This window comes from Pseudorca crassidens, chromosome 16 (genome assembly GCF_039906515.1).
Source record: "Pseudorca crassidens isolate mPseCra1 chromosome 16, mPseCra1.hap1, whole genome shotgun sequence".
NCBI lineage: Eukaryota > Metazoa > Chordata > Mammalia > Artiodactyla > Delphinidae > Pseudorca > Pseudorca crassidens.
Genome location: NC_090311.1, coordinates 29238858 through 29265516, shown reverse-complemented (window position 1 = coordinate 29265516; position 26659 = coordinate 29238858). Strand labels below are relative to the sequence as shown.

General features: G+C 36.5%; 1 protein-coding gene across 2 annotated transcripts in view; it reads right to left on the bottom strand.

Annotated features, from left to right (window-relative positions):
• Nucleotides 1-26659, bottom strand: part of HPSE2 (heparanase 2 (inactive)) — a 581960-nt gene that overhangs the window by 262855 nt on the left and 292446 nt on the right. Inside the window, exon 4 of one of the 2 annotated variants that reach the window (XM_067709748.1) lies at nucleotides 4160-4333. The exons of the other annotated variant lie outside the window; for it this stretch is intronic. Within the exon in view, the coding sequence (XP_067565849.1) occupies nucleotides 4160-4333 (174 nt within the window). The remainder of the gene's footprint in view (nucleotides 1-4159; nucleotides 4334-26659) is intronic. 2 annotated transcript variants of the gene reach the window in all.

Sequence of the window (26659 nt, the reverse complement as noted above, 5' to 3'; positions counted from 1 at the left end):
TGGTTACAGAGACTGACTGAAAACTGGCATGAGGGATCTTTTTGGAGTTATGGAAATGTTCTAAAATTGGACTATGGAGATGGTTGTACAAGTCTATAAACTTACTAAATAGCATGAGAGTACTATGTAGACGGGAGTACGTGGAGAAAGAATAGAGAAGATAAAGGTGATAAAGGTGAGAAGCAGTCATGGAGAGGGAAAGGAGAAAAGTAATCAGGTAAAGAAACTATATATGTTTTCTCATCTTCCCTTCTCTTCCTCTTTCCCCCTCTTCTCCTTCCCTAAGCATCAAACTCTCCAACAAAAAGCAGTTCTCTAAAGCTATGGGCTATGATCTAGCCTCATAAACAATTGGAAGTGTGTCTGAACACGGTGGCTCAACCCTGTGTTTGGCCTTCACAAGACTATACCTGTTATATACACACAAATATACATAATAAAACTGTATAAATGGCTATACATAAATACATCATACGTTTATCCACACAAACACAGACTAAAAGCTTAATAAATATTGAGTTAATGAATTGATTAATAAAGCTGGGCTGCCAGAATCATCATCTCTAAGGGGCTAAGTTTTATAAGGTCATAATTTTGATTTTATGAAATTGCTCAGTAGACATCAGGTTCCAGGGAACTGATTCATATAACTAAAATCAAACAAGAATAATTGGTGAATGTATAGGTCAGGCATAGGTATAAATATATGACACTGATTCCGTAATTAATTACAGTGGCTTTTATTTGTTCTCAGAAGTGGGCAGATCAATTTGGGGAACATACCTAATTTGGGAAACAATTCATAATGTAGTGTTCAATTAGAGATGCTGCATTATCTTCAGAAAATTTTTGTTAAGGATAGCCCTCTATAGAACAAATACCATCTCTCCGGAGCAGAATTGGATTAAATTTCTTATTCTACACTTCCAAGATTTGAGTCTCGGCTTCAAAATTCCCCCCTGCTCTTCCTTACTTTAGATTCACCAATGATTAATAGAAATGCAAATAATTACAATCATCACCTAGTATTAATCAAATATAGAGTTTACAATTTATGACAGTTAAGGAAACATTTTATATCTACAAAACATAGTTGTTAAAAATCTTGTATCAAGAAAGTCATTCTTTGACTTTGACATCCTAAACTTTCTTAATCTTCACCTCTTGATACTGGGTATATTTTGCTTTCATGGTATGTAGCACACACTATTCACTGATTTTAAAGGAGAAAAAAGTTTAGATACTTTAAACTTTAAAAAAGTTTAGTCACTTTAAGTTTAGATACTCCAGGAGAAACAACCAAAGAAATATCTACTTTAGTTTTTCCAATGCCAGATTTGCTCTAGAGATAAAGTACTTGTTAACAGGATGTGGGTATATGGGAGGATGAGAGAACTGACCAGTTCTCTTGTCCCTCCCTAAATGTGTATATAATAGTTAAACTATTATGTCTGTCCAAAAAGATATGGTTACAAAAAAGAAAATGGATAAAAGATTGGAGAGACAAGTCCAAGCCAGGAGGATGATCAGATAATTTTTGAGGGGCAAGGGCCTAAATATACAACACAGAATCGTTGTGAACAGAATACAATGGATATCTTAAGGGATATGATGCTAGCACAAGAAAAACTATCAGTAGTTGTAAAATGAATTAGAAGAATCAGCAAAATAAATCTTCAAACCCTAAAAGGTGTGTTTATTTGGGCAAACTGCTTATTTGTCATATCAAAAAATAGAAATGCAATTTTTAAAATAAAAGCAAGGGGGTGGGAAAACAGACCAACTCTAGTCTTCTTGACTACAGACTCAAAAACCATCTATATCTACCTTGATAGAAATGCTCACAGGAACATAACCAGATACTTTCTACCTTATTGAATTTTTAAATTCATAAATTTGGTTATTTTTCTATTGCTATCTATACTCCTATCTATTTTCATATCTATGACTGTGCCTTTTCTCCTCCTCAAAAATGATTCTTTGTTTTTGTTAATCCTTGAAGATGGATTGATGATGATGGGAATCAAGTGTTGTGTGGCTAAGGTGACTAAACAACATTTTAAAAATGTAATTAGCTCCGTCTCTAAACTGTTTAGCATAATTTGGGGGAAGGATGGAAAGGGGCAGACTCTCAGTTATTTGGAACAGACATATATACAGAAAGGTGCCTATACTCTCCCCACCCCCACCAAACCACGTCAGTTATACCAATTAAAGATTTATTTAATTTAATAAGCTCCCAAATTCAGAGATGCCACAAACCCTGGAGGAATTATTCCCATCAGTCGTTTGTAAGTAAGTTTTAATTGCTTTGAGCTTATCTACAACCAGCTGAGATTCTTTTACAAACCAATTTTATTTAGAAATATTTTAGAAAGAAAACAAACGCTTTAGGCACAGCATGTATTCCCTAGCTCATCAGAGGCCCTACCACTCCTTACTGTCTTACACTGACCAGTTTTAAACATTACACCTAATTGGTCCCTCATGACAGGTATAATGCCCTGTTTGGGGAATGCATTGTTTGAATTGTTTGAAGAATATTTTGCTGTGTTTGGAGAAAAGAGCTAAGCTGGGTGGAGTCTGACACTGGAGCAGGGTAAGGTTAGGTGGGGTAGTCATGAGTAGACAACATAAAATACCAAAGAATGTCAAGGAGCATGAAATAGAAAATACGATGGGGAGGGATCAGTAAATGGCTTTGTCTACTATGTAATAATTTTGCCTCGTTCTAAGCTGATCACATCACTCTTGCTCTTGTCCTAGAACGTATGATGCCTAGACTGGTTGGGAAAATGAAAAATCTCAGGCTACGCTAGTTATGCCCCCTGTAACCAAATTATCTTCAGTTCAGCTCAAGTCTCCATTTGGTAGCTAACTCTCCCCCAATTTCCCCCACTCCAGGGAAGGAAGAGAGAGCTACATTCCAGTTAATGGTTAGTGATAGGAAAAAAGACACTTGTTCTTATAAGATCCTCATCCCTTGCTACCTTAGGAGAACTTCAAATTCTAGAGTGGAGTGCATAAATACACACATGTGTTTGTGTATGTGTACACTGCCCCCCCAGCATACACACGGTGCTCCAAACAAACATGGGTTAGCTACAGATATACATGGCCATGGACAAAAATGTTATTATCAATTTGTAACAGTAATTTTAAGAGAATTCTTGGTTGTTTTATTCTAAGGTTTACCAAAATGTCTTTTTATTAGGAATCAGAATATTTTCAAATTTATACTATCCATAATTTTAACTATAACCCATAGTAGTTGACTCAATAATATTAGAGACTCATGGAATCTACAGAATATCATATGCATCATACACACATATATATCACTAGGAAAAATACTGTGACTTAGGAACATTGTGTGTTCGATGGAACATTGTTCCATGAGATGATAACAGGTCTCTCTCTCTCTCTCTCTCTCTCACACACACACACACACACACACACACACACACACACAGTGCAATGATTTAACAGGACTGGCTACATAATTTGCAGGGCCCCATGCAAAATGAAAACATGGATCCCTTTATTTAAAAATTAAGATGGTGACAGCAGAGCATTAAACCAAGCATGGGTCTCTTCTAAGCATGAGATCCTATGTGACTGCACAGGTTGCATGCCCCTGAAACCAACCCTGGTTAAATGATTTAAGAAATGCTGGGTTAAAAAAATCTTATACAGATTTTATTGCAACAGGACTTCTCAAGCCTTTTACATGCTAATGTGCATTATGAACCTTCAAGAAGTACATATACTGTAGACCAGTTCCCAAATATACTTGACCAAACTCTTTTGAATTATTATAAGGGTCATCTTGTAGGACCAGTGTTCTATAAAAGATTGTAAATTTCAGCTTAGGCTGAGCAGCTAGGTTGTATCTGGTTTAATATCAATTTATTAATCATAAGTCACATTTGGCATTTCCCCTATATTTGGAATAAGGTAACTAGAGATAACTACAGATGCAAATGGTGGGCTTCACTAAATCCACTCTCCAACTGTTTGGCCTTTTACTATTTGGAAGGTCAACTCAGTGGTCAAACAATCCAAGTGTTTTCTGGGCCACTGTACTAGAGATGGCCTGAGCCATCTTATTTTTTACCCTTTATCTTGTCAATTCAGAGGAAACAACATCCTTACTTACCATTACCCAGTTCCCAAGAAATGTTGTACTTTTTACTGGCGCTGTACTTCAACAGACTCAGGGCACTAGAACTGTTCCAGGAGTTATTGGGATTACGACGCAGTGCATTTAGAGCAAATATCAGGTGGAGTCCAGAGCAATCAGCAAAGTTATAAAGTTTGTCTAGAGACCTGGCTGGGAAGAAGCAGAGAAAGGCTTGTAACTTTCAAATCAACATCCCAACAAAAGGAAAATATTAGCTACTACAAAAAGCCTTTCTATGAGCTTCCTGCTAATAGGAATTACACAGAGGCTTCCAAAAGGGACTATTACCTTTTGGTTCAGGGTACATTTTAAGGTGATTTTCAAAAGCAGCACACACAACTCCAGATAAAGTTTGCAAATTGACAACCAAATCTAGTCTATAGTATATTTTATCTGTTAACAAAAAATTGAATTCTTAACATTTAGAAATGGGAAGATATCACAAACTAGCTAGATTTATAGTTTTTCTCAAAAAATCAGAAAATCTGGCACTGCTGGATCTGAACTCCTTTATGAAATGATAGGAATAGTGTCAGGAGACAAGGCCAGGAAACAATGATTGGCTGGGGAGTCAGAAAATAGCTCAACCTAGTAGCACTTCCAAAACAAATCTCACTCAATTTCACATTTCTAATATTTCTGAGAATGGAAATACCACAACTACTAATAGAAATATGTTCATTGTTAGGTTGATCCCAGATACCATGAATGCTATTTACCGTATGTCCCATACCCATCCCATTCCTTCACGCCTATTGCCACCATTCTGGTTCTGGCTCTCATTTCCATGAATTATTACAAGAATGTACGTGCCTGTCTGCCTCTAGATTCTTCCCAAATCGCCAGATTCATCTTCTCCCAATCAATTTCATTAGTTTCACTTATTCCTCAAAACCTTAGTGGATCTGCAAGACCTTTGTTTCCCTTAGTTCAAGGCCCCTACAACTCAACTATAATTTTTCCCCAACTTCAGGTCTCTCTATTACTGTCAAAGAATTCTTTGCAGGTGTTATCCAGTTCTATTTATTATAGAATCCCCTGCCCCCCCTGGCCTTTGCTCTGATTATTCTCATTCGTCACGTCTTTTCTTTCTCTTTTAAACATATCCAGATTTTACTTGTCCTTTTATACAATGTTTCACAAAATATGGATGACATGATTTTAAGTGGTATACAGATTGAAAAAAAATTTTAGGTTAATAATTATGTATAGGAGTTCACATTATCTTAGTACTCATTATCCAAGTCCCTGGAGCAGGGTTTCTCAAATGGGATTCTGTGGAACACCATGTGGGCCTCTGTAAGATATCATTAGGGGGTTCTGCAAAAGATGACACAGAGTGACCAAGGTGTCTCACAGCAGCTGTTATAGGTCTTTTAGTCCTACGAAGCAGGACCATGATCATTTGGTTGAATCCATTATCAGTTTTTGAAGTGGGATACAGGGTTGCTGCCATTTTTATCTCCATATATGTACAAGAAAGTGTCTTTTAAGAAGCATCGAGAAGAAGGATGGAAATGGTCTCATTTTAGTTGAAAATAAAATCCATGGGAACTTATCTCACATTAAACCCAGAATCAAGTAGCTAAGCAACAACAAACAGCATAGTTTCACATTAAAGAAATAAACTTAATTATTAAAAGAAAAGGAAATAAACTTACTTATTTTTAGTTCCAAAATAGCAATTAAAATTAAAATGCATTTTTAGGCCTATTAAAATTATCATGAAACCAACACATGTGTATACTGATCTTATAATTATCTACATAATCTGACCATGCCACTCAGTAAAAAAAATGGTTTCTTTCAAAGTCTCATAGAAAATGTTTTCTTAAGCTATAATTTTATTCATATTGCTTTGACATATAGTTTTAGTAACTTTACTATTCAATACTGTTAATTTATTTTCATATTGAAAACCACATTAACATGAATTCATAAACCTTATTTAAATAACCTAACAAGCCTACCTTTAGAAAAATTATATCCCATTTTGGCTTAAACCAGTTAATTAACAAAAACATACTATGTTTGCCTTATAATTTTTCAAATTCATAAAAAGGAAAAAAGGGATTAATTTCAAGAACGAAAGTTAATTACTTGTTCTTTTCTTCTTTTCTAGAAAGGTTGTCTAAAAGGTCATTTTCAGTTTTAAATAGGAAGGAAAAAAAACTAAGCTTACAGCTTACCATATATCATGTACCATACCTCAACAGCATTTATATGATAGAAATTTGTGATAATGTTTTAGCCTTCCTTGGGTAAGGCACCAAAAAATCAAGTAGAACATTTTAAAAAGAAAAACTGAAGTTTATTCTAACCATACCACTGACCTTTTTGAGGGAACCTACAAAAGAATGGGCTAAAATGTCAGCCAAACTCAACAGATTCTCAGGAAAATATCACTCTATTTAAAAGAGCATTGGCAATTATTATTGGATTATAATATCTACAACTAAATGACTACACTGACATACCATGAGCTTTACATATAATTTTTATCCACAAGTTCCCTGAGACTTGAGAATATTTCAAGTGCTTCTCTGATATAAAGTTTGAGAAGGCTGTCCTAGAGTTAAAGGATGAATAGGAAAATAAAAGTAATCCTAACACTAAAATATTCACTGTTGAGCTGAGAACTGACTTAAACATTCCTTCCACTTGGCAATATTCTCACTAACCAAAGCAATGATGTTTTTAGTTTCTCCAATATAAGGCAAACTCAGTACAAATCTGTTGCAAAGCCAAGTTGCAAATGTGAGAAAAAGACACAGGGCTTCGTGAGATCAATGAAAATAATGTTTGATAATTGCTTAAATCACATGCAAATCCACTAATAAGTAAGGATCTAGAAGAATTTTATCAGTTAGCTGAACAAGAGAAAACTCACAAGAGTGATAATAAAACAGGTTGCTCAAAAACTAATTTTATTAAAAGTTCATATGAGGTCTACTTTGATGTTTTTTAATACTTATGACTATGCCACAAAAGTTAAATTATTTATCAGAAAAATACTCAATATTCAATTAAATATCATTTTGTTCATTCAAATTGTTCATAGTTGCAATAACAGCTTATAATTTAAGTATAAAATGAAATACACTTATTTTCATAATTTTTAGTTTTATTTATAAACTAAAACGCTAATCAAACTTTTGCATCAAAATTTCATATGAATGATATTCTTTTTAGGTAGATTAATCCCCTTTAAGTGGCCTTTTTCTAGACTTAATTGTCTCCATATGATGAGGATTATCTGTGTTTGTTTCATATGTAATAGAAAAACATATATCAAACACAAAAGCACATCAAACCTGTGATTTTATGGATGTGATGGTTTAAGACAAGGAAAATGGTATTTATCAAAAAATGTCAGTATAAAGAAAAATGTGGAAAAATAACAATATAGACAGTTTGTTAATATGGCAAAAATTGAGAACTAGAGAGCTAGAAGTTTGGGAAATACTTTGTGAAGGATAAAGTTTAAGTCCCGCCTCCTCCATGAAGCCATTCCTCAGTGAACTCACCAATCCACCTACAGTGACCTCAGCCTTCTTTAAACTCAGGGTTTACACCATTTGTTGTCATCTGAGTGCCTTGTGACATTGTCTTACCTTGGGATTACCTCTTGATTTAGTCACTTCTCCAGAGTGAATGGCATGTTTACCCAGTTAAACTGTTAAGTTCCCTAAGGCTGGTACTGTATCTCATTATATCCTTCACAGCATCTATCAGAGAACAATTTCCTGCCTTAAAATCATGCTTAGGAGTTCACACAGCCCAAATCCTGTTTGTTGCACAAAAATGGTCTAGTAAGAAACTGAAAGTTCCGAATGAAAGATATGCATAATAATTATTATTGCTAGTTCAAGAAATATACCCTGAAGTTTATTTTAAAATGATATATATTTGAATATAGAGCATTCAGTAGGTGCTCAACAAATGTAATCTTCCTTGTAACATCTGTCAGGTTCCATCCAAGCAAGCAGATACTTAAAGATGACTTCTACTCTCTCCACCAGAGGGTGCCAATGCCTTTATATCCTATAGTCAGGTTGTCTTGGCATCTCACAGGAACAGAACTTTAAGGAGTCTTGTCTAGCAGGCAATTAAAGATGAGGAGCTGGAGTCCTAGAGAGATGGAAGAGAGAGGCTTGGGAGTCATCTACATAGTGCTGAGAAAGCTGATGCTGTGAAAGTTCTTGAGAGTTTTGAAGGACAAAATGGTAGGACAAAACCTTAAGAAATGTCCACATATAAAGGTCAGGAAGGGGCTTCCCTGGTGGCGCAGTGGTTAAGAGTCCGCCTGCCGATGTAGGGGACACGGGTTCGTGCCCCGGTCCGGGAAGATCCCACATGCCGCGGAGTGGCTGGGCCCGTGAGCCATGGCTGCTGAGCCTGCGCGTCTGGAGCCTGTGCTCCGCAACGGGAGAGGCCACAGCAGTGAGAGGCCCGCGTACCGTAAAAAAAAAAAAAAAAGGTCAGGAAGAAGGAAAAAAAGGGGGGGACAGAATAAGGAGGGGAACCAGAAATGTAGAATTAAGGGACCCAAAAGAAGACAGTTTCAAGGAGGTGCTGGTCAATTACAGTAGATGTTGGTGAGAAACTGAGGAGAAAAAGGAGAAAGAAGAAGCAAACTTACTATGGTTAATCAAAAAATGAGATTAGACTCTAGATTCAGGTTGGGGTATGAACTTAAAGAATGAGTGGTAGAGAAAAAAGAATAGAGACTCTGGTACACTGAACTTACTTCTTGAAGTTCTGTGGCAACAAAACGAAGAAAAGAAACAAAATAATGACTAGAGTAGTACCAGGTACTACTATAGTACCAATGACTATAGTAGTACCAGTAGAGTAGTACCAGAATCAAGTAGTACTTGATTTTTTTTAAAGTAAAAAAATCAAGAACCAAGACTGCAATCTGTCAAAAACCATTTTTTCAATGAGGCTAATCTCAGCTCTATATTACAAATGGATAAGGTCAATGAATTCACACTAAGATATAAATGATGGTCATTTTTCTCAGTTTCCTCAGCACTTCTCACTTCAAAAACAAAATAGACAAACAACAATCGAAAGAACAAAAAATAGGGCTCCCATTAATCTAAGCAACGAGATGGCTGGAATTTCAAGTAGGATTCATTCATTTATTCAACAAATATTTACTGAGTACCTACTATATGCCAGGAAATATTATAGTCTCCAGGGTTATAGCCATGAACAAAACAGAAAATAGGTCCTTGCGCCATGGAGTTTACCTCTAATGTGGCTGTAGTGGGGATTGATGGAGTCTGTAAAGCGGGGTAGGGGATAGTAGAACCACTGGGGGTGGTATGTTATTTTAAATAAGCCTCATTGATAAGATTAACATTTGAGCAGAGACCCAAGGGAGGTTAGGGAGCAAGTCAAGGGGATAACTACGGAAAGAATTCCAGGCAGAGGGTATAGTAAAGGCAAAGGCCTGAGACAGGTAAGTGACTGATGATTGTGAAGTAGAGCAATGGTGCCATTATGGCTGCCCCAGAATGAACATAAGGGAGAGAAATAGGAGATGAGGTCAGAGTGGCAGCAGGGTCAGATTGTGTAGGGCCTTACTGGCCATTGTAAGGGCCTTGGCTCTTATCTTAAATGACACAGAAAAACACTGGATGGTTTTGAACATGACCAGATTCACATTTCAAAAGCATCACCCTGGCTTCTGAGCCAAAAAGAGACTACAGGGTGAATAGAGGGCAAAGGTGAGAGCGAGGAAAGTAGCTGGGCATCTATAATGATAATTCAGGCTAGAGATCATAGTGGCTTGGACCTGGGTGGTAGCAGCAGAGTGGCGGAAGTGGTTGGATTCCTGGGATGTTTTAAAGGTAGAAGATTTGCTGAAGATTGGATATGGGGTCTGAGGGGAAAAAAATAGTCAAGGAAAACTCAAGCTTTTGACTTGAGCAACAGAAAGATGAAACTGACATTTAAGAAAGAAGTGTAGAAGGTTGGGAGATGGAAGGAGAGGAAGGCAATCAGAATTTTGGTTTTGGCTACATTAAGTTTGAGATGCCTAACTGACACATTAAGTAAAGAATTTGAGTGATCAGAATATACAAATCCAGAGTTAAGGGGAGAAGTTTTGACTGAAGATATAAATCTGGTTAAGCAAAACATTTTGAAAGGTTGGGAGACATACAGAGCTATAAAGGAGGGAAAGTGGAACTGTCATAGGGATTTTCTAATTTCCAGATAACCACTGTCCTCAAAGCAGCATATCCCAGCCCCTGTTAATTTTACAGGAACAATTAACATTTTCTTAATCTTATGTAAAGTGCTGTCTGAACAAATCTTATAGATGTGGCCTCATCCCTCACTTTCCTAACTGATAGCCACCTCTAAACTCCTCTTCTATAGAAATTATGGAGGCACAAGTGTCACCTGGGAATTAAAAAGTGACTTGCTAAGTAATTTTGGCTTCCAATTTGTGCTTCCCCAGAATTCTGTCAAGATGAGGCATTAAAGTCTCTTCATAACTCAATACCTAGGAAAGCATCCCAAGTAACTCTACCCCAAACAGGCCCCTTTCCATTAAGTGCTTTTTTCCTTTGGAAGGTTGGGTGGGGCAGGAGGCAGCTGCCTCAGAGGATGTCAAAGTATCAACTGAGCTCTGCTCAAGTATGTCCCATTTCTACATTTTGTTTTTCATGAGATTTGATAATCTGTTCATATTTTCATGTGCTCACAATTAGAATAAGCTGACACTACGCTGTTGAACTCAGCACCAATTTCCCGTTTTGAAGTTCAGTACTGTCCTCTAAGAGCTAAGAGTAAGAAACACATGTGTAAATCCTTAGCCACACAGAAAAAGCACTCTCCCTTCACATGAAGTTTTCAAAAGAACAAATAGTTACCAAGGGGTATTTTTGTCCTTTTTGCCAATTTAGAAATGAATAAGATTGGACTGAGTCCTTAAAACAAGTAAACTATTTTTTTCTGCCTGATACTTGCTTAGACTTGGCCAAAGAGTTTCTCAAACACTAGTGTGATGAACTTTGGGTCATGTTAGAACTCCTCACCATTCCTGGACAAACCACATTATTCCATGGCTCTCGTTGCTCTAAGCTTTTTATCTCTGCCTGGAATATCCTTTCTCCTCTTTTCTTCATTCTTCATAGCTTAGGCCTATGGCCTTCTCTGTGAGGTTTTCCTTGATTCTCCAAGGTAGAGACACTGGGGCTCCCTCCTCTCATCTCTCCCAGCTCTTTATTGGCTCCTGTTACAGCAACAGACAACCATGCTATCATTGTTCAGCTCTGCATCCCTCTCTAAAGGCAGATTGGAGCATTTGCCAAAGAGAAGGTACCATGTCTGCTTTTTTAGCATCCATTTCAGTATCCAATACACAATAAGCCTTAATAAATGTCTGACTCCTACAGGTGTTATTTAGGCCCATTCGATACCACTTGCAATCTGTCTGCACCCTATATATAACCCAACCTGAATTACCATCTTCATTGTAGCAAATTCCCTCGAGATTATGTCTATTACTACATGCTGTTAAATGCATTCAAATACTCTACTTATTGCCTTAAGTGTTCATTTTGGAATGAATAATATTGGGGAGTCATATGTTACTATTCAATAGAAACTGGAAGAACAGAGGAATTTCTAGTGGAAGCTAGGCAGACAGATCCTGAAGGAAATGACAGCTGGAGGCTGTTGTCTGCTGACTTTACTCCCTACCACTGGGCAGCAAGTATTTCTTTGAAGGGAAATCTGAGCAATTCATCTCCGTATCTATCACAAATAAGGAAAGAACAGAAAGCTAATGGCTAGGATTGCCAGATTTAGCAAATACAAATAATGCTACTGCATTAATACAAGTATGTCCCATTAATATTTGGGACATACTTATGCTAAAAATTATTCATTGTTTATTTGAAATTCAAATTTAATTGGAGGTCCTGTATTTTATCTGACAACTCTACTGAGTCTTAGAGTAGAGCCACAGTTGTCAGGAGAGAAGTAAGTGGAATTGTCAAGAAGAGATAAGAGAAAGTCATAGAATGATCCAAGAATCAAGATGAAAGAATAGCAATGAGATCCAACGAAGAAGGTGATTTTCAAAATAATAAGGTAATATAATATCAAATCTTGAAAAGTAAAGAAGATACATAAAGGAAGATAAAGACTGAGAATTACTGCAGTGACTCCCAGACCAGAGATTTAAAAAGCTTCAAAAAGGAATGGACCCCAGTATCAAATGACACAGACACGCAGAGCACAGCTAAAATATTTGGGGGGAAGAGGGGCGAGTGAGATATGTCTAATTAGCTGTGGTACGGCATGCCTTGCCACAAGATGGCACTCATAGTTCCTCTTTTTCTGAGTTTCTATCAAACATTTTGCAAAATTTTTATTGTCATAGAACAAAGAGAGTATCTTATGTTTCAAAACTTACATATAACCTTCTGTTTCATGTTCTATCATTTTTCCACAGCTTATCATTGTTTTTCCCTTTAGAATATGAAGACATAATAAATGCTAGAATTGAGTGGAGGTGGGGGAGGCGTTAGAACCTGGAGGAAGGAACAAATGTAATGCTATAGCAGATACTCAGTACAAAGCCTTAACAAAAGGACTGGCCATCAAACGAAGACTGACGAGCTTCAAGAAAACTAATACAGATAGAAATGGAAGCCAGACTGCTTAGTGTTGAGGACCGATAACGTGCTGAGAAAGTAGAGACTATGTGGTTAGCACATCTGCTGGGAAACATAGGATGGAAGACAGGTGGACTTTTTCCTTATAGGTAATTACTTCCCAAATCAGAGTTTGTTTGCCTTATTCATAAGTTTCAAATACTTGACCGAAATACCTATTAAATAGCAGTTGACCTCATATAATAATATCTCTACAAAAAAATGCATTTGTGTCACAGAGATATGTCTACTTAACTAAATAACCACTTTGGTCCCCCAATATTATAGCACTTATTTCTTTTCAAAATAACTTCACATCTATTTGTCATACTATATTGCCCATAGAGTGAATGTTTGAATGGAGGCCTAGAGAGATCACAAGATTTGACTAACATTGCACAGAAACAGAACCACGGGCCAGTTTTCCGATGCCTAATTCTATTGAATTATTCTTCCTGTCACTCAATTTCTATTTCAAGTTTTCCACTTATCTAATTTTATTTTTCTGGCATGCATAAAATGAAAATGGCTCTTTGAAATTACCCTGTTTTGAATATTTCCCATGCTATACCAGATATGTAACAGTTAAAAATTACCTATCTTCAGAATAGTATGGGAAAATACGTTCATTATCGTCTCTGATTTTTTACAAAACTGAGTATAACCTTGAGATGAACTTTAAAGAAGAACTTATAAATTAATGTACCATTGAAGAGGTAAAATCCTGTGCCTGTTGGTTCAGGTGTATACTTTTGCTAGAATACAGTCCTACCAAACAATCTAAAACAGTTTTCCTTTCAGCCAATAAACCAATCATTAGCTATTTGTTTTTATCTTTTTTTGATCATCGAAGTGAAGACATTATTTGTATCTAAATCTGTTTGAACCCTTTAGACACAAAGAAGAGTGAAATGAAGACAACTTTAGCTTTGTTTCTACCATTCACCTCCCCCACCTCAAACATAAAAAAGGGTGGAGGGGCTTCTATAGCTAGTTCACCAATAATTCCATATAAGCCAAACAAAAGAAAACTTCAAACTTGCTTTGTGGCTAGGCCTCCATGGAGGAACAGCCTTCTTATTGAGTTGGAAAGAATAAAGGGTATTTTTGAATTCACAAGTGTCTGAAAACATCATGTCTGCAAAGTGTGGTTGGCATTTTTATGCATTTAAAAGAGTCCAATGAAGCCCAGCTCCTTACAAATTCCTACAAATAATGAAGAATGGGAAATGGTTTCTGCCACTTGGGGGTCAGAGTGGTGGTATTGCTCCAACCAACTGTACAAAGGAGACCTGTCATTTATAGATAGCTCCAAAGTCTTGGATTAGCAAGAACACAGTGAAGACTGGCTCTTACCCAAAGAGTTTACTCAGAGAGACATTTAATATGGAGTAAATACAGCCTCAAAGAGAACAGCTTTGAAGAAGGGCTTTTAAAAGGTCGGAAGAAGATGAAATGAGGAATGTTGTTATTTAGTGCCTATATTAAACAAATGCTTGCCTTAGCTCTTCTCCAGCACATCTCAAAATGTGGCCAAGTAATAATGACATGCTCACTTCACAGACAAAAAAATAATGTGGAATGGGAAATTATTTGTTAGGATGGGCCCTCAAGCCACTGGGTTGTTCTCAAAGTGTGTGAATGTTCTATTTCCATCAGCCTGGAGACTCTTCCTCTCTCAGGGGCATATCTACCACTCCACAAACAGCCCAGGATAGTTTGGAAGTCAGATGTTCTCCCCTAACTGTTATACCACTTAAGTTTGGAAACCCTGTTTTCCCTAATCCTTATACCATGTTCTATCTCCTCAGGCCTTTGCTTTAGGAAGAAAGTAACCAATCACTGCTACCATTACAGCAGACAGCACTCTAGGTGTTAACTATTTTGGAGTCACAGGCACCTTCTATTATAAAATCAACTGGATAGTGGTATTCAGTAAAATTTTTAGTTATCTATAACATCACTCCCTACAACCGATTTCTTTCCTGCTGCTATTCATCTCTAGACTTTGTACATATAAATGCATTCATCCATTTAACAAATATTGCTGAGTACCTGTTATGTGTCAGATATTGTTCTAGACAATGGGTTTATAGCAATTATTAAGACAGACAAGGTCCCTGCTTTCAGGGACCTATACTCTAAATAAGTAGGAAAGGAAGAGTAGGAGTGAGGAGGTGATAGGCAATAATAAACAAGATAAATTCGGATGGTGGTGAGTCCTATGAAGAAAAGAAATCAGGTTAATGTAATGGAGACTGGGTGGAAAACTATTTTGTTTGAGTAGTCAGAGACTGCTGCCCTGAGGTGAGGTGCTGAAGTGTCACACTGCTAAATCATGAAGAAGTTATATGTGAGGGATCTCAAGAATTGTAAAGTTTTTTATAACTCCTAAGTATTTTCGTGTGTTTTTCCTAAGATCAAGGGCAATTATGAAGGTATAATTATCAAAATCAGGAAATTTTCACTAAAATAACCAATAATAATCAAAATCAGAAAATAACATTCACAAAAATTAGATAACAACATTATTATCCAATTTATAGACCTAAATTTTGCTAACGGCCCCCAAAAAATGTCCTTTATAGAAATTTTATTGATCCAGCCCAGGATCACAGATTTCATTTAATTTTCACATCTCTTTAGTTTCCCTTATTCTGGAACTGTTCCCCATCTTTTCTTCGTCTTTCACAACATTGACATTTTTAAAACTACTGGCCATTCATTTTGTAGTATTTAAGTTGGGTTTATCTGATGTTTCCTTGAGATTAGATTCATGTTATACAGGTTATAAAAAGTTTGTCCTTTCAATGTAGAATATCAGTTGTTTCGTTGCTAATATGCAAGGCGGATGGGATGAAAAAATATATCTTTTGCTAGGGAGAGATCAATGTATGTTTATCCTTCAGATGGCAGCAAAAATGTCAATTCTAAAAACAGAAGTATAATGTGGACAAATCCTATGAATTAGATGCAAATGCAGGAAGGCTTTCCTTACTTGTTCAAAACCCTGAATACAGAGCTTTAGGAAAATCTCAAGAGTCACTAAAAAATTAAGGAAGAATGAGATGGAAAACCGAATGTGATTTATTAATAAGAACAAAGATACGTTTACAAACTTCAAACAAATAAAAATAACTGTGACTGAATATAAATCTATACAGTTTAAATAAAATAGACTAAGTACTTAGGTAAATAAATAAGTGCTTTTACATAGGTGATGTGAAAAGGAATTGTTAAGCATTTATGAAATTGAAATTTGTGTAGACCACCCAGTGGCAATTGCAAAGTCTCCACTGTAGTGTAGCTTTCCTTCAATTGTAGTGTAGTATAGTTTATTTTGCCACAAATACTAACTAAAAGCAAACAAACAAGAAAGCTGTGGTTGGGTAGTTTGTCACTAGGAATGATGGAGAAGGAAAAGACTGGAAAATCCAAAGTCTGTATAGAAAATATAAGGAATGAGAGTGGTAGAGACTGAGCAAGGAGTACTGTCACATGAACTTAGCTATTAGACCACTGCATCATAAGGGCCTTGAGGGCATGGGCTAGGATTGTTCTCTGGTTATAGTTCTCTTTACCAATGCCTATCTTAAAATATGGTATCCAGAAATTAAATTAAAGCTCTGTATATGACCTAGTACACACAACAGGACTGCTGCTTCCCTTTTTATTTCTACACCTCTATTCTATTAGTGCCTAAGTTACCATCGAACCTAATCTGTGAAATTTTAGAGATGAAGCAGAACCAAGACTGTCATTTAGTTCAGTTTCCTCAGTTTTCAAACGAGAAGAATGAAGTGATTAAAGTTAACTGACTTGCCCAAAATTATCCAACAGTAATACCACTAGTGAGCAAACAGTTCAGGTTTGGAACCCCAGAAGACGCCATGAAGAAGCCACTACCAAAATAACACCACCCAGGGAGCACAGGGAACAAAGCACTGGACTTGGAGTCAGAAAACTTGTATTTGAATCCCTGCCTCTTACTTTCTGTGAGACCATGGGCAATCACTACAACTATCTGTAAAAATGGAATGATAAGACCTGCCACATAAAAATGTCACATATACTCAATGCAAAAAAGTGATTTGTAAAAAAGATTAAATATTAAAGCTATTGAGATTTATTATTATAATGATGATCACATACCCACAATTTGGTTAAAAAGATGTAATGTTTTTCAAGGAAGTAGATGGTTATGGGGATATCCCTAATCCCCATGCTTCAGGAAAGATGTTGCATACATTTAAATCTGACTTTAAAGAATCTTAATTTTTAAACTTTTGATTATGGAAAATTTCAAACATATACAAAGTGAATAGAATATAACAAATCCCCATGTATCTTTCACACAGCATCAGTATCTTTAAAATTCTGCCATTCTTTTTTTTTTTTACTGTGGTAATATACACAAGACATAAAATTTACCATTTTAACCATTTTTAAGTGTACAGTTCAGTGGCAATAAGTACATTCACATGTTGTGTCTGCCATTCTTATTTCACCTAAACCTGCACCTACTCCCCACCTATTCAACTCCATGATATGAGAACCTCACGTTTAAAATCAGACATCTAACACTTCAATTTCTGTCCAAATTCACATGTAATTTTTTTGCTCTAATCCTCAGTTCTCCTTCATGAGTATCATAACACCTCTCTCTCAAAATTGCTGTGAAGTTTAAAGGATGCACTGTACTATCACATAGCAGGCACTCAATAACTTAGTTCACTTGCCCACACCATTCAAACGTATGACTGATCCTAGCGATGCTGTACTGCTAACACAATGGATTCCATTTCATTGATGTGATAACTCTCAAGTTTTATTTGGAATATTTTCTTGATATTTCTTCATTGTTCCCTTGTACCCTGTCTAGGTGGGATATATAAACCTAATTAAGTTTCCAATATGATAACTGTCTCTGTAGAAAAGTGATGAAGAAGTTCTTCATATCTTGGTGATAGTATTTAATTATAAGAGTAATAAAATAAGCTCCAGTAGCCTAAATGAGGAGTTTCTCAACTCAGTGCAGTAAATTATTCAAGTGTATTGATGAGAAAATCAAAAACACCTTTGCTTTCCCTTTAATGACTGAGTCACTGTGGAAGACACAGGAAAGCATTGACTCCCATTTTCTGGGTCACAGCTCTGACTAGGCTCCCTCATCTCTGACAGGTTCTTCTCAGCCTCACTTTATCTTTCTGCATACTAAATTGGGAGATCTTCTACGAACTACTCCTCAGCCTTGAGTTCTTTTACAAGCTCCAACAGATGACTCATTTACATGGCTTCAGTCTACAGCTCTATATAAGCAGCTCTAAAATGAACATCTCTGGCCCACAATTCTTTGACTCCAGGAATCTTCTGAACTCATCATCATCTCCCACCCTCCAAACTCTTTTTTCCCTCCCAGAAATCCTGTTTCTGTCAATGATAACCATCACTCTCCTGGTCATCCTGTCTTAAACAAAAGCCTCATCCTTCCCTTTTTTTTCGGTATGCGGGCCTCTCACTGTTGTGGCCTCTCCCGTTGCGGAGCACAGGCTCCAGACGCGCAGGCTCAGCGGCCATGGCTCACGGGCCCAGCCGCTCCGCAGTATGTGGGAGCCTCCTGGACCAGGGCACGAACCCGCGTCCCCTGCATCAGCAGGCCGACTCTCAACCACTGCACCACCAGGGAAGCCCATCCTTCCATTTTTTAAATCCCTATCTCCTATACCCAATTCAATTCCAAAGAAGAGTGAGTCTTCCTTAGAAATATCTTTTAGTTGCTCCACACTTTTCCCAACTCCACTAATTGGAAACATTACAACTTTACAACCTAATTAATGCAATAGCTCATGTGGTCAATCATATGATTTCTAGCATATAATGCTTAATCAAGAAATCAGAATTCTGAACTCTTCTAGAAATCAATCATGCTTCAGCAACCCTTCAACTAACACTTAGGAGAGTTTAAAAAGACATAAATCCTTTTTCTGAGCCAGATAAGACAAAGTTCTCTGTATTGGTAAAGCATGTTGTTTTATAACTAGGTCTGAATAATGCAAACATCTGATAATCTTCAGAGAAATCACACTAACAAAATCTGAGTGCAACCTGGGCCCTCTTAAATACAGCTCACATTTCCCTAATTTTACAGTCTCTACATAAAAACCTATATTCCCATTATCACATTTAGAGAGCCCTTCAAAGGTGCCATAAAGTTCCAGTCTTGATAATCTCCAATTAGTGTCCTAGTTACATAGCTCTGAAGTTCCAGTTTACTAGCTTAACATGTAAGCTAGAGCTTATCTTAACTGAAAGCATTTACCTCTAATGACTGGTTTCCATCCCAAGCCCCCAGCTATACAAAACAGCTAACTTCCAGATTTTAGTTTTCTGCTTAGTTTTTCTCAGGCAGTTTAGTACAGTCCAAATATCTACCTTCCCAGGTGGCTCTTCTATCAGAGAATACCCCAATTGACATTCACTCACTGGTGCTCTGGGGCTCAAAGTTTTTATAATATGCATGCACAGATACAATTACAAATACACATTGCAGTCCCATTTGTTTAGTAAAATCTTAGACATAACCTTAGTGTCTATTCATAAGTGGGTAGGAGAGTGGGTGAGTATATAGATGTAACAAAATTACCATGAGTTGTTACTTGTTGAAATTGAGTGATGGTTTCATTATACAAGTCTCTCTGCTTTTTTGCATATGTTTAAATTCTTTCCATAAAAATTTTTAAAATTAAGGTATAAACCTACGATGAATATAATGTAACACTAGAAACAATTAATTGGTTGATCTGTACTCACAGAATAGAGCTATGATACACTAAGTGAAAAAGAACAAATTAATAAACAATAAGTATACTATGGCTCCTTTTTAGGAGTTTGAAAGCTCTCTGTATGTTTATGAGTACATATATTTGCATATCCACAGATAAAGGTCTGAAAAGAGACCCATCAAACTAACAGATAACCCTGGGAATTAGGAGGGATAAGAGTGGATGATCATGTCTTACTCTATATACTGCAATAAGGTTTGAATTTTTACCAGCATCTGTAAATTTGAAATATAAAGAAAATAATAATAGTAATAATAATATTAACAACTAAAATCTTTAGTGCTACAGGGACCTAGAGGCTTATATTCTTGCGAGTATTAAGTACTGAGGAATACTAGAGGTATACATCTATACTTCAAAGCATGCAACATACTGAAGGTAAAATCCAATCCGTTTATCTGACCTACTCCCTCAAGGCACTGACTTTAATTAAATGCTTTCCCTACTAACCTTATCTGGGGCTGCCTTCTGTTACTTCCTGGCAAGGTTTTACTTACGTCTTTGATTTTCCCTTGTTATAGGCAGAACAGATGGAGGAAAGCCATAAAAGATTTTTTTGCTCTTTAGTCTGGTCCAAATTCATAATTTTCTTAAAAATCATGATCGGAGTCGATTTCCATGGCAACCAGTAGTTACTAACTCTGTGCTTGGCCCAAAGACGCTACTATTCCTTCTCTACTTTTAACTCAGGGATCTGCACCTCTCCTTGTTTTTGTACCTACTAATTCTTATAACCTTCAGGTCCTAGTTTCCCTGCCTTCCACTATCTCTCCATCCATGTCTGGGTCTAGTGCTTTTCTCTATCAAAGTACTTGTCATATTATACTAAAAATGTTTATTTAACTGCCTCCCCTGTAAGACTGTAAGGGAGCTGCAACCAGGGGTAGATCCAGGTTTCATGGATTCTGAAACTAATGCAACTTAGGGAGCCTTCTTTAAGAGAAGGATATAAATTATAAATACAAAATGTACAAACTTATGTATAACTATGTATATTAGTTAGAATGAGAAAAGAAATCACAACAGATTATTGAGGCTTTAGAGCATAAGATCCCTCTCTTCTGAGACTTCTTTAGGCAATTTACTAGAAATGCTTACTTAGAAATGCATCCTGATTGCAACCTGGCTTTCCTTTCCCATTACTGGTACACACACACTAACAGGTGATGGATCTTAAAGTCTAAGCTTCAGTAACTTCACCATAAATTTATGTCTGGCTTCTTCACTGCTTAATTCTCAGCAGTCTGCTTAGTGTCCTATACATATTAGGTCTTCAAAAAAAAAAACTGTGATGCATGAAAGCAGGATGGATGTATTAATCCTTCTTTTACCAAATACCTTTTACAAACCCTTCTACTACTTTTAAGAGAAAAGCCTACTGTAAAATCTAGCCCTTGCCTTCCTCTCCAATAGACTCTTGAACACCTCTCTTCTTTACCTTATATGTCTAGCCACTCTGGCTTTCTCTCATCACCTCAGGACCTGTCTGTGGTGGTCCCCTCTGTCTAGATCCTTCTTCTTATTCTCCTATCTCAATTCAGATATTACTTCCAGCCTAGGTTAAATCTCCCAGTCATCTCATTCATAATATTCCCTACTTCTTCAAAACACTTTTCACGGTTTAATTGAAGAGTTGTGTAAAAAGTAGTTTAATATCTATTTTGCTCCTGGAATGAAAACTTCATGAAGGTAGCAGTCATAGTTTGCCTATTTATTCATTGTTTCCCCAACTTACCACAATGCTGTGTACAGAGTAGGTGCTCAACAAATATTTGTAGAATGAAAGAAAAAAAATGAATGAATGACGATGAATGCCCAAAACAATACAACTCTCAGTATATATTGAAGAAAATGTGGTGTTTAAGATCAAAGACATCCACTGGCCAAAAGGAGCAATGAAATGACTGTAACATATACACACACATATATATAAAATAGATAAACAACAAGGACCTACTGTATAGCATAGGGAATTATTTCCATAACTAGTAATAACCTATAATGAAAAAGAATATATATATATACACATAGATATACACACAGATATGTGTGTAACTGAATCACTTTGTTATACACCCTAAACTAACACAATATTGTAAATTAACTGTACTTCAATTTAAAATGGTTAAAAAGATTGAGTAATAATAGTTAACATTTCTTGCTTTCTGTATGCTAAGCTTTGTAGTAAACTCTTTTTTTTGCGGTACGCAGGCCTCTCATGTTGTGGCCTCTCCCGTTGCAGAGCACAGGCTCCGGAGGCGCAGGCTCAGCGGCCATGGCTCATGGGCCCAGCCGCTCCGCGGCATGTGGGATCTTCCCGGACCAGGGCACGAACCCGTGTCCCCTGCATTGGCAGGCGGACTCTCAACCACTGCACCACCAGGGAAGCCCTGTAGTAAACTCTTTATATGTAGTTATTTCATTTGATCCTCAGAACAACCTTATAAAGAAGTAAATTTTAGAATCAGCTTGTTAATTTCTATACAAGATCCCACTGGATTTTGATTGGGATTGCATTCTACAGATCACTCTAAAGATTAGATTGCCATCTTAACAATAATGAGTATTGCAAACCATGAACACAAAAAATATCTCCATTTATCCAGGTATTTTAAAATGTACTTTAGCAGTTTTGTATTTTTCAGCATGCAAATCTTACACATGCTTCCATGGCGTGGCTATGCAAACACATATTTTGCTAGAGTTGTACCTAATAGTTACATGGTTTGGGGTGCTACTGTAAGTGACATTATTTTTAAAATTTCAATTTCCAATTGTTCATTGTTAGAATATAGAAATACAAATTTTTTATATCAGCCTTGTATCTTGCTACCTTGCTAAACATACTTATCAGTTCCAGTGATGTCTTTGTAGATTATTTGAAAGTTTCTATACAATCATGTTGTCTGTGAATAGAGATAATTTTACTTAACCTTTCCAAACTGGATTCCTTTCTTTTTTAAAATTTTTATTTTATATTGGAATATAGTTGATTAACAATGTTTTGTTAGTTTCAGATATACAGCAGAGTGATTCAGTTATGCATATACATGTATCTATTCTTTTTCAAATTCCTTTCCCGTTTACATTATGACAAAATACTTAGCAGAGTTCCCTCTGCTATACAGTAGGTCCTTGCTGGTTATCTATTTAAAAAAATAGCAGTGTGTACATGTGAATACCAAAGTCTCAATCTATCCCACCCCTGACCCTTCCCCCCATAACCATAAGTTCATTCTCTGAGTCTGTCGGTCTGTTTCTGTTTTGTAAATAAGTTCGTTTGTATCATTTTTTTTAGATTCCATATATAAGCAATATCATAAGATATTTGTCTTTCTCTGTCTGACTTACTTCATTTAGTATGATAATCTCCAGGTCCATTCATGTTGCTGCAAATAGCATTATTTCATTCTTTTTAATGGCTGAGTAATATTCCATTGTATATATACACATCTTCTTTATCCACTCATCTTTCAATGGACATTTAGGTTGCTTCCATGTCTTGGCTATTGTAAACAGCGGTGCAATGAACACTGGGGTGCATGTATCCTTTCAGACCCTGTTCTTCTCCAGATATATGTCCAGGAGTGGGATTGCTGGATCATATGGTAACTATATTTTGTTTCTTAAGAAATCTCCATACTGTACTCCATCGTGGCTGTACCAATTTACATTCCCACCACAGAACAGGAGGGTTCCCTTTTCTCCACACCCTCTCCAGCATTTATTGTTTGTAGACCTTTTTTTTTTTTTTTTTTTTTGCGGTATGTGGGCCTCTCACTGTTGTTGCCTCTCCCATTGCAGAGCACAGGCTCCAGATGCGCAGGCTCAGCGGCCATGGCGCACGGGCCCAGCCACTCCGCAGCATGTGGGATCTTCCCGGACCGGGGCACGAACCCGTGTCCCCTGCATCGGCAGGTGGACTCTCAACCACTGCACCACCAGGGAAGCCCTGCTTGTAGACTTTTTGATGATGGCTATCCTGACTGGTATGAGGTGATATCTCATAGTTTTGATTTTCATATCTCTAATAATTAGCAATGTTGAGCATTTTTTCATGTGCCTCTTGGCCATCTGTATGTCTTCTTTGGAGAAAGGTCTATTTAGGTCTTCTGACCATTTTTTGATTTTTTTTTTTTTATATTGAGCCACATGAGCTGTTTTTAAATTTAGGACTAATCCCTTGTTGGTCACATTGTTTGCAAATATTTTCTCCCATTCTGTGTGCTGTCTTTTCATTTTGTTTACGGTTTCCTTTGTTGTGCAAAATCTTTTGAGTTTATTTAGTTCCCATTTAGTTTCCTTTTTATTCCCATTACTCTAGGAGGTGGATCCAAAAAGATATTTCTCCATTTTATGTCAAAGAGTGTTCTGCCTATATTTTCCTCTAAGGGTTTTACAGTATCCAGTCTTACATTTAGGTCTTTAATCCTTTTTGAGCTTATTATTGTGTATGGTGTTAAAGAATGCTCTAATTTCATTTTTTGGCATGTAGCTGTCCAGTTTTCCCAGCACAATTTATTGAAGAGACTTTGTTGTACATTAATTGACCACAGGTGCATGTGTTTCTTTCTGGGCTTTCTATCCTGTACCATTGATCCATATTTCTGTTTTTGTGCAAGTACCAAACTGTTTTGATTACTGTTGCTTTGTAGTATAGTCTGGAGGCAGCAAGCCTGATTCCTCCCACTCCCGCTTTCTTTTTCAAGATGGCTTTGTTTATTCGAGGTCTTTTGTGTCTCCATACAAATTTTAAGATTTTCTGTTCTAGTTCTGTGAAAAAGGCCATTGGTAATTTGACAGGGATTGCTTTGAATCTGTAGGTTCCCTTGTGTAATATGGTCATTTTGACAATACTGATCCTTCCAGCCCAAGAACATGGTATACCTTTCCATCTGCTTGTGTCATCTTCAATTTCTTTCATCAGTGTCTTATAGCTTTTGGAGTACAGGTCTTTTGCATCCTTAGGCAGATTTATTCCTAGGTATTTTATTCTTTTTGATGCAATGGTAAATGGGATTGTTTCCTTAATCTCTCTTCCTGATCTTTTGTTGTTTTTGTATAGGAATGTAACACATCTCTGCGTACTTATTTTATATCCTGCATTTTACCAAATTCATTGATGAGCTCTAGCTGTTTTCTGGTAGCATCTTTAGGATTTTCAATATATAGTATCATGTCATCTGCAAACAGTGACAGTTTTACTTCTTCTTTTCCAGTTTGGATTCCTTTTATTTCTTTTTCTTCTCTGACTGCCATGGCTAGGACTTCCAAAACTAATTTGAATAAAAGTGATGAGAGTGGACATCCTTGTCTTGTTCCTGATCTTAGTGGAAATGCTTTCAGCTTTTCACTGTTGAGTATGATGTTAGCTGTAGATTTGTCATATATGGCCTTTATTATGTTGAGGTACATTCTCTCTATGCACACTTTCTGGAGAGTTTTTATTGTAAATGGATGTTGAATTTTGTCAGAAGCTTTTTCTGCATCTATTGAGATGATCATATGGTTTTTATTCTTCAATTTATTGATTTGGTATATCACACTTATTGATTTGCAGACATTGAGAAATCCTTGCATCCCTGCAATAAATCCCACTTGATCAAGGTGTATGATCCTTTTAATGTACTGTTGGATTCATTTTGCTAGTAATTTGTTAAGAACTTTTATGTATATGTTCTTCAGTGATATTGGCTTATAAGTTCCTTTTTTCTGGTATTTTTGTCTGGTTTTGCGATATCAGGGTGATGGTGTCCTCAGAGAATGAATTTGGGAATGTTCCTTTCTCTGCAGTTTTTTGGAATAGTTTCTGAAGGATAGGTATTAACCCTTCTCTAACTGTTTGATAGAATTTTCCTGTGAAGCCAACTGGTCCTGGACTTTTGTTTCTTGAGAGTTTTAAAATCACAATTTCAATTACAGAACTTGTGATTTGTCTGTTCATATTATCTATTTCTTCCTGGGTCAGTCTTGGGCGATTGTATCTTTCTAAGAATTTGTCCATTTCTTCTGGGTTGTCCATTTTATTGGCATATAGTTGCTTGTAGTAGTATCTTATGATCCTTTGTATTTCTGTGGTGTCTGTTGGAACTTCTCCTTTTTCATTTCTGATTTTATTGATCTGAGCCCTCTTCCTTCGTTTCGTGATGAGTCTGGCTAATGGTTTATCAATTTTGTTTACCTTTTCAAAGAACCAGCTTTTAGTTTCATTAATCTTTTCTATTGTTTTTTTAATCTCTATTTTTCTGCTCTGATCTTTATGATTTAATTCCATCTACTGACTTCGGGTTTTGTTTATTCTTCTTCCTCTTGTTGTTTAAGGTATAAGGTTAGGTTGTTTGAGATTTTTCTTGTTTCCTGAGGTAAGATTGTATTGCTATAAACTTCCCTCTTACAACAGCTTTTGTGGCATCCCATAGGTTTTGGATCATTGTTTTTTTTCATTTTCACATGTCTCTAGGTATTTTTTGAATTCCTCTTCGATTTCTTCCAAATCCATTGGTTGCTTAGTAGCATATTGTTTAGCCTCCATGTGTTTGTGTTTTTTACAGGTTTTTTTCTTGAGTTGATTTCTAATCTCATAGTGTTGTGGTTGGAAAAGATGCTTGATATGATTTCACTTTTCTTAAATTTACTGAGACTTGCTTTGTGGCCCACCATGTGATCAGTCCTGGAGAATGTTCCATGTGCACTTGAGAAGAATGCATATTCTGGGGCTTTTGGATGGAATGCTTTATAAATATCAATTAAGTCCATCTGGTCTAATGTGTCATTTAAGGCCTGTGTTTCCTTACTGATTTTCTATTGGGATGATCTGTCCATTGATGAAAGTGGGTGTGTTAAAGTCCCCCACTATTATTGTGTTACTGTCTATTTCTCCTTTTATGGCTTTTAGCATTCATCTTATATATGATGTGCTCCTATGGTGTGTCCATATATATTCACAATTGTTA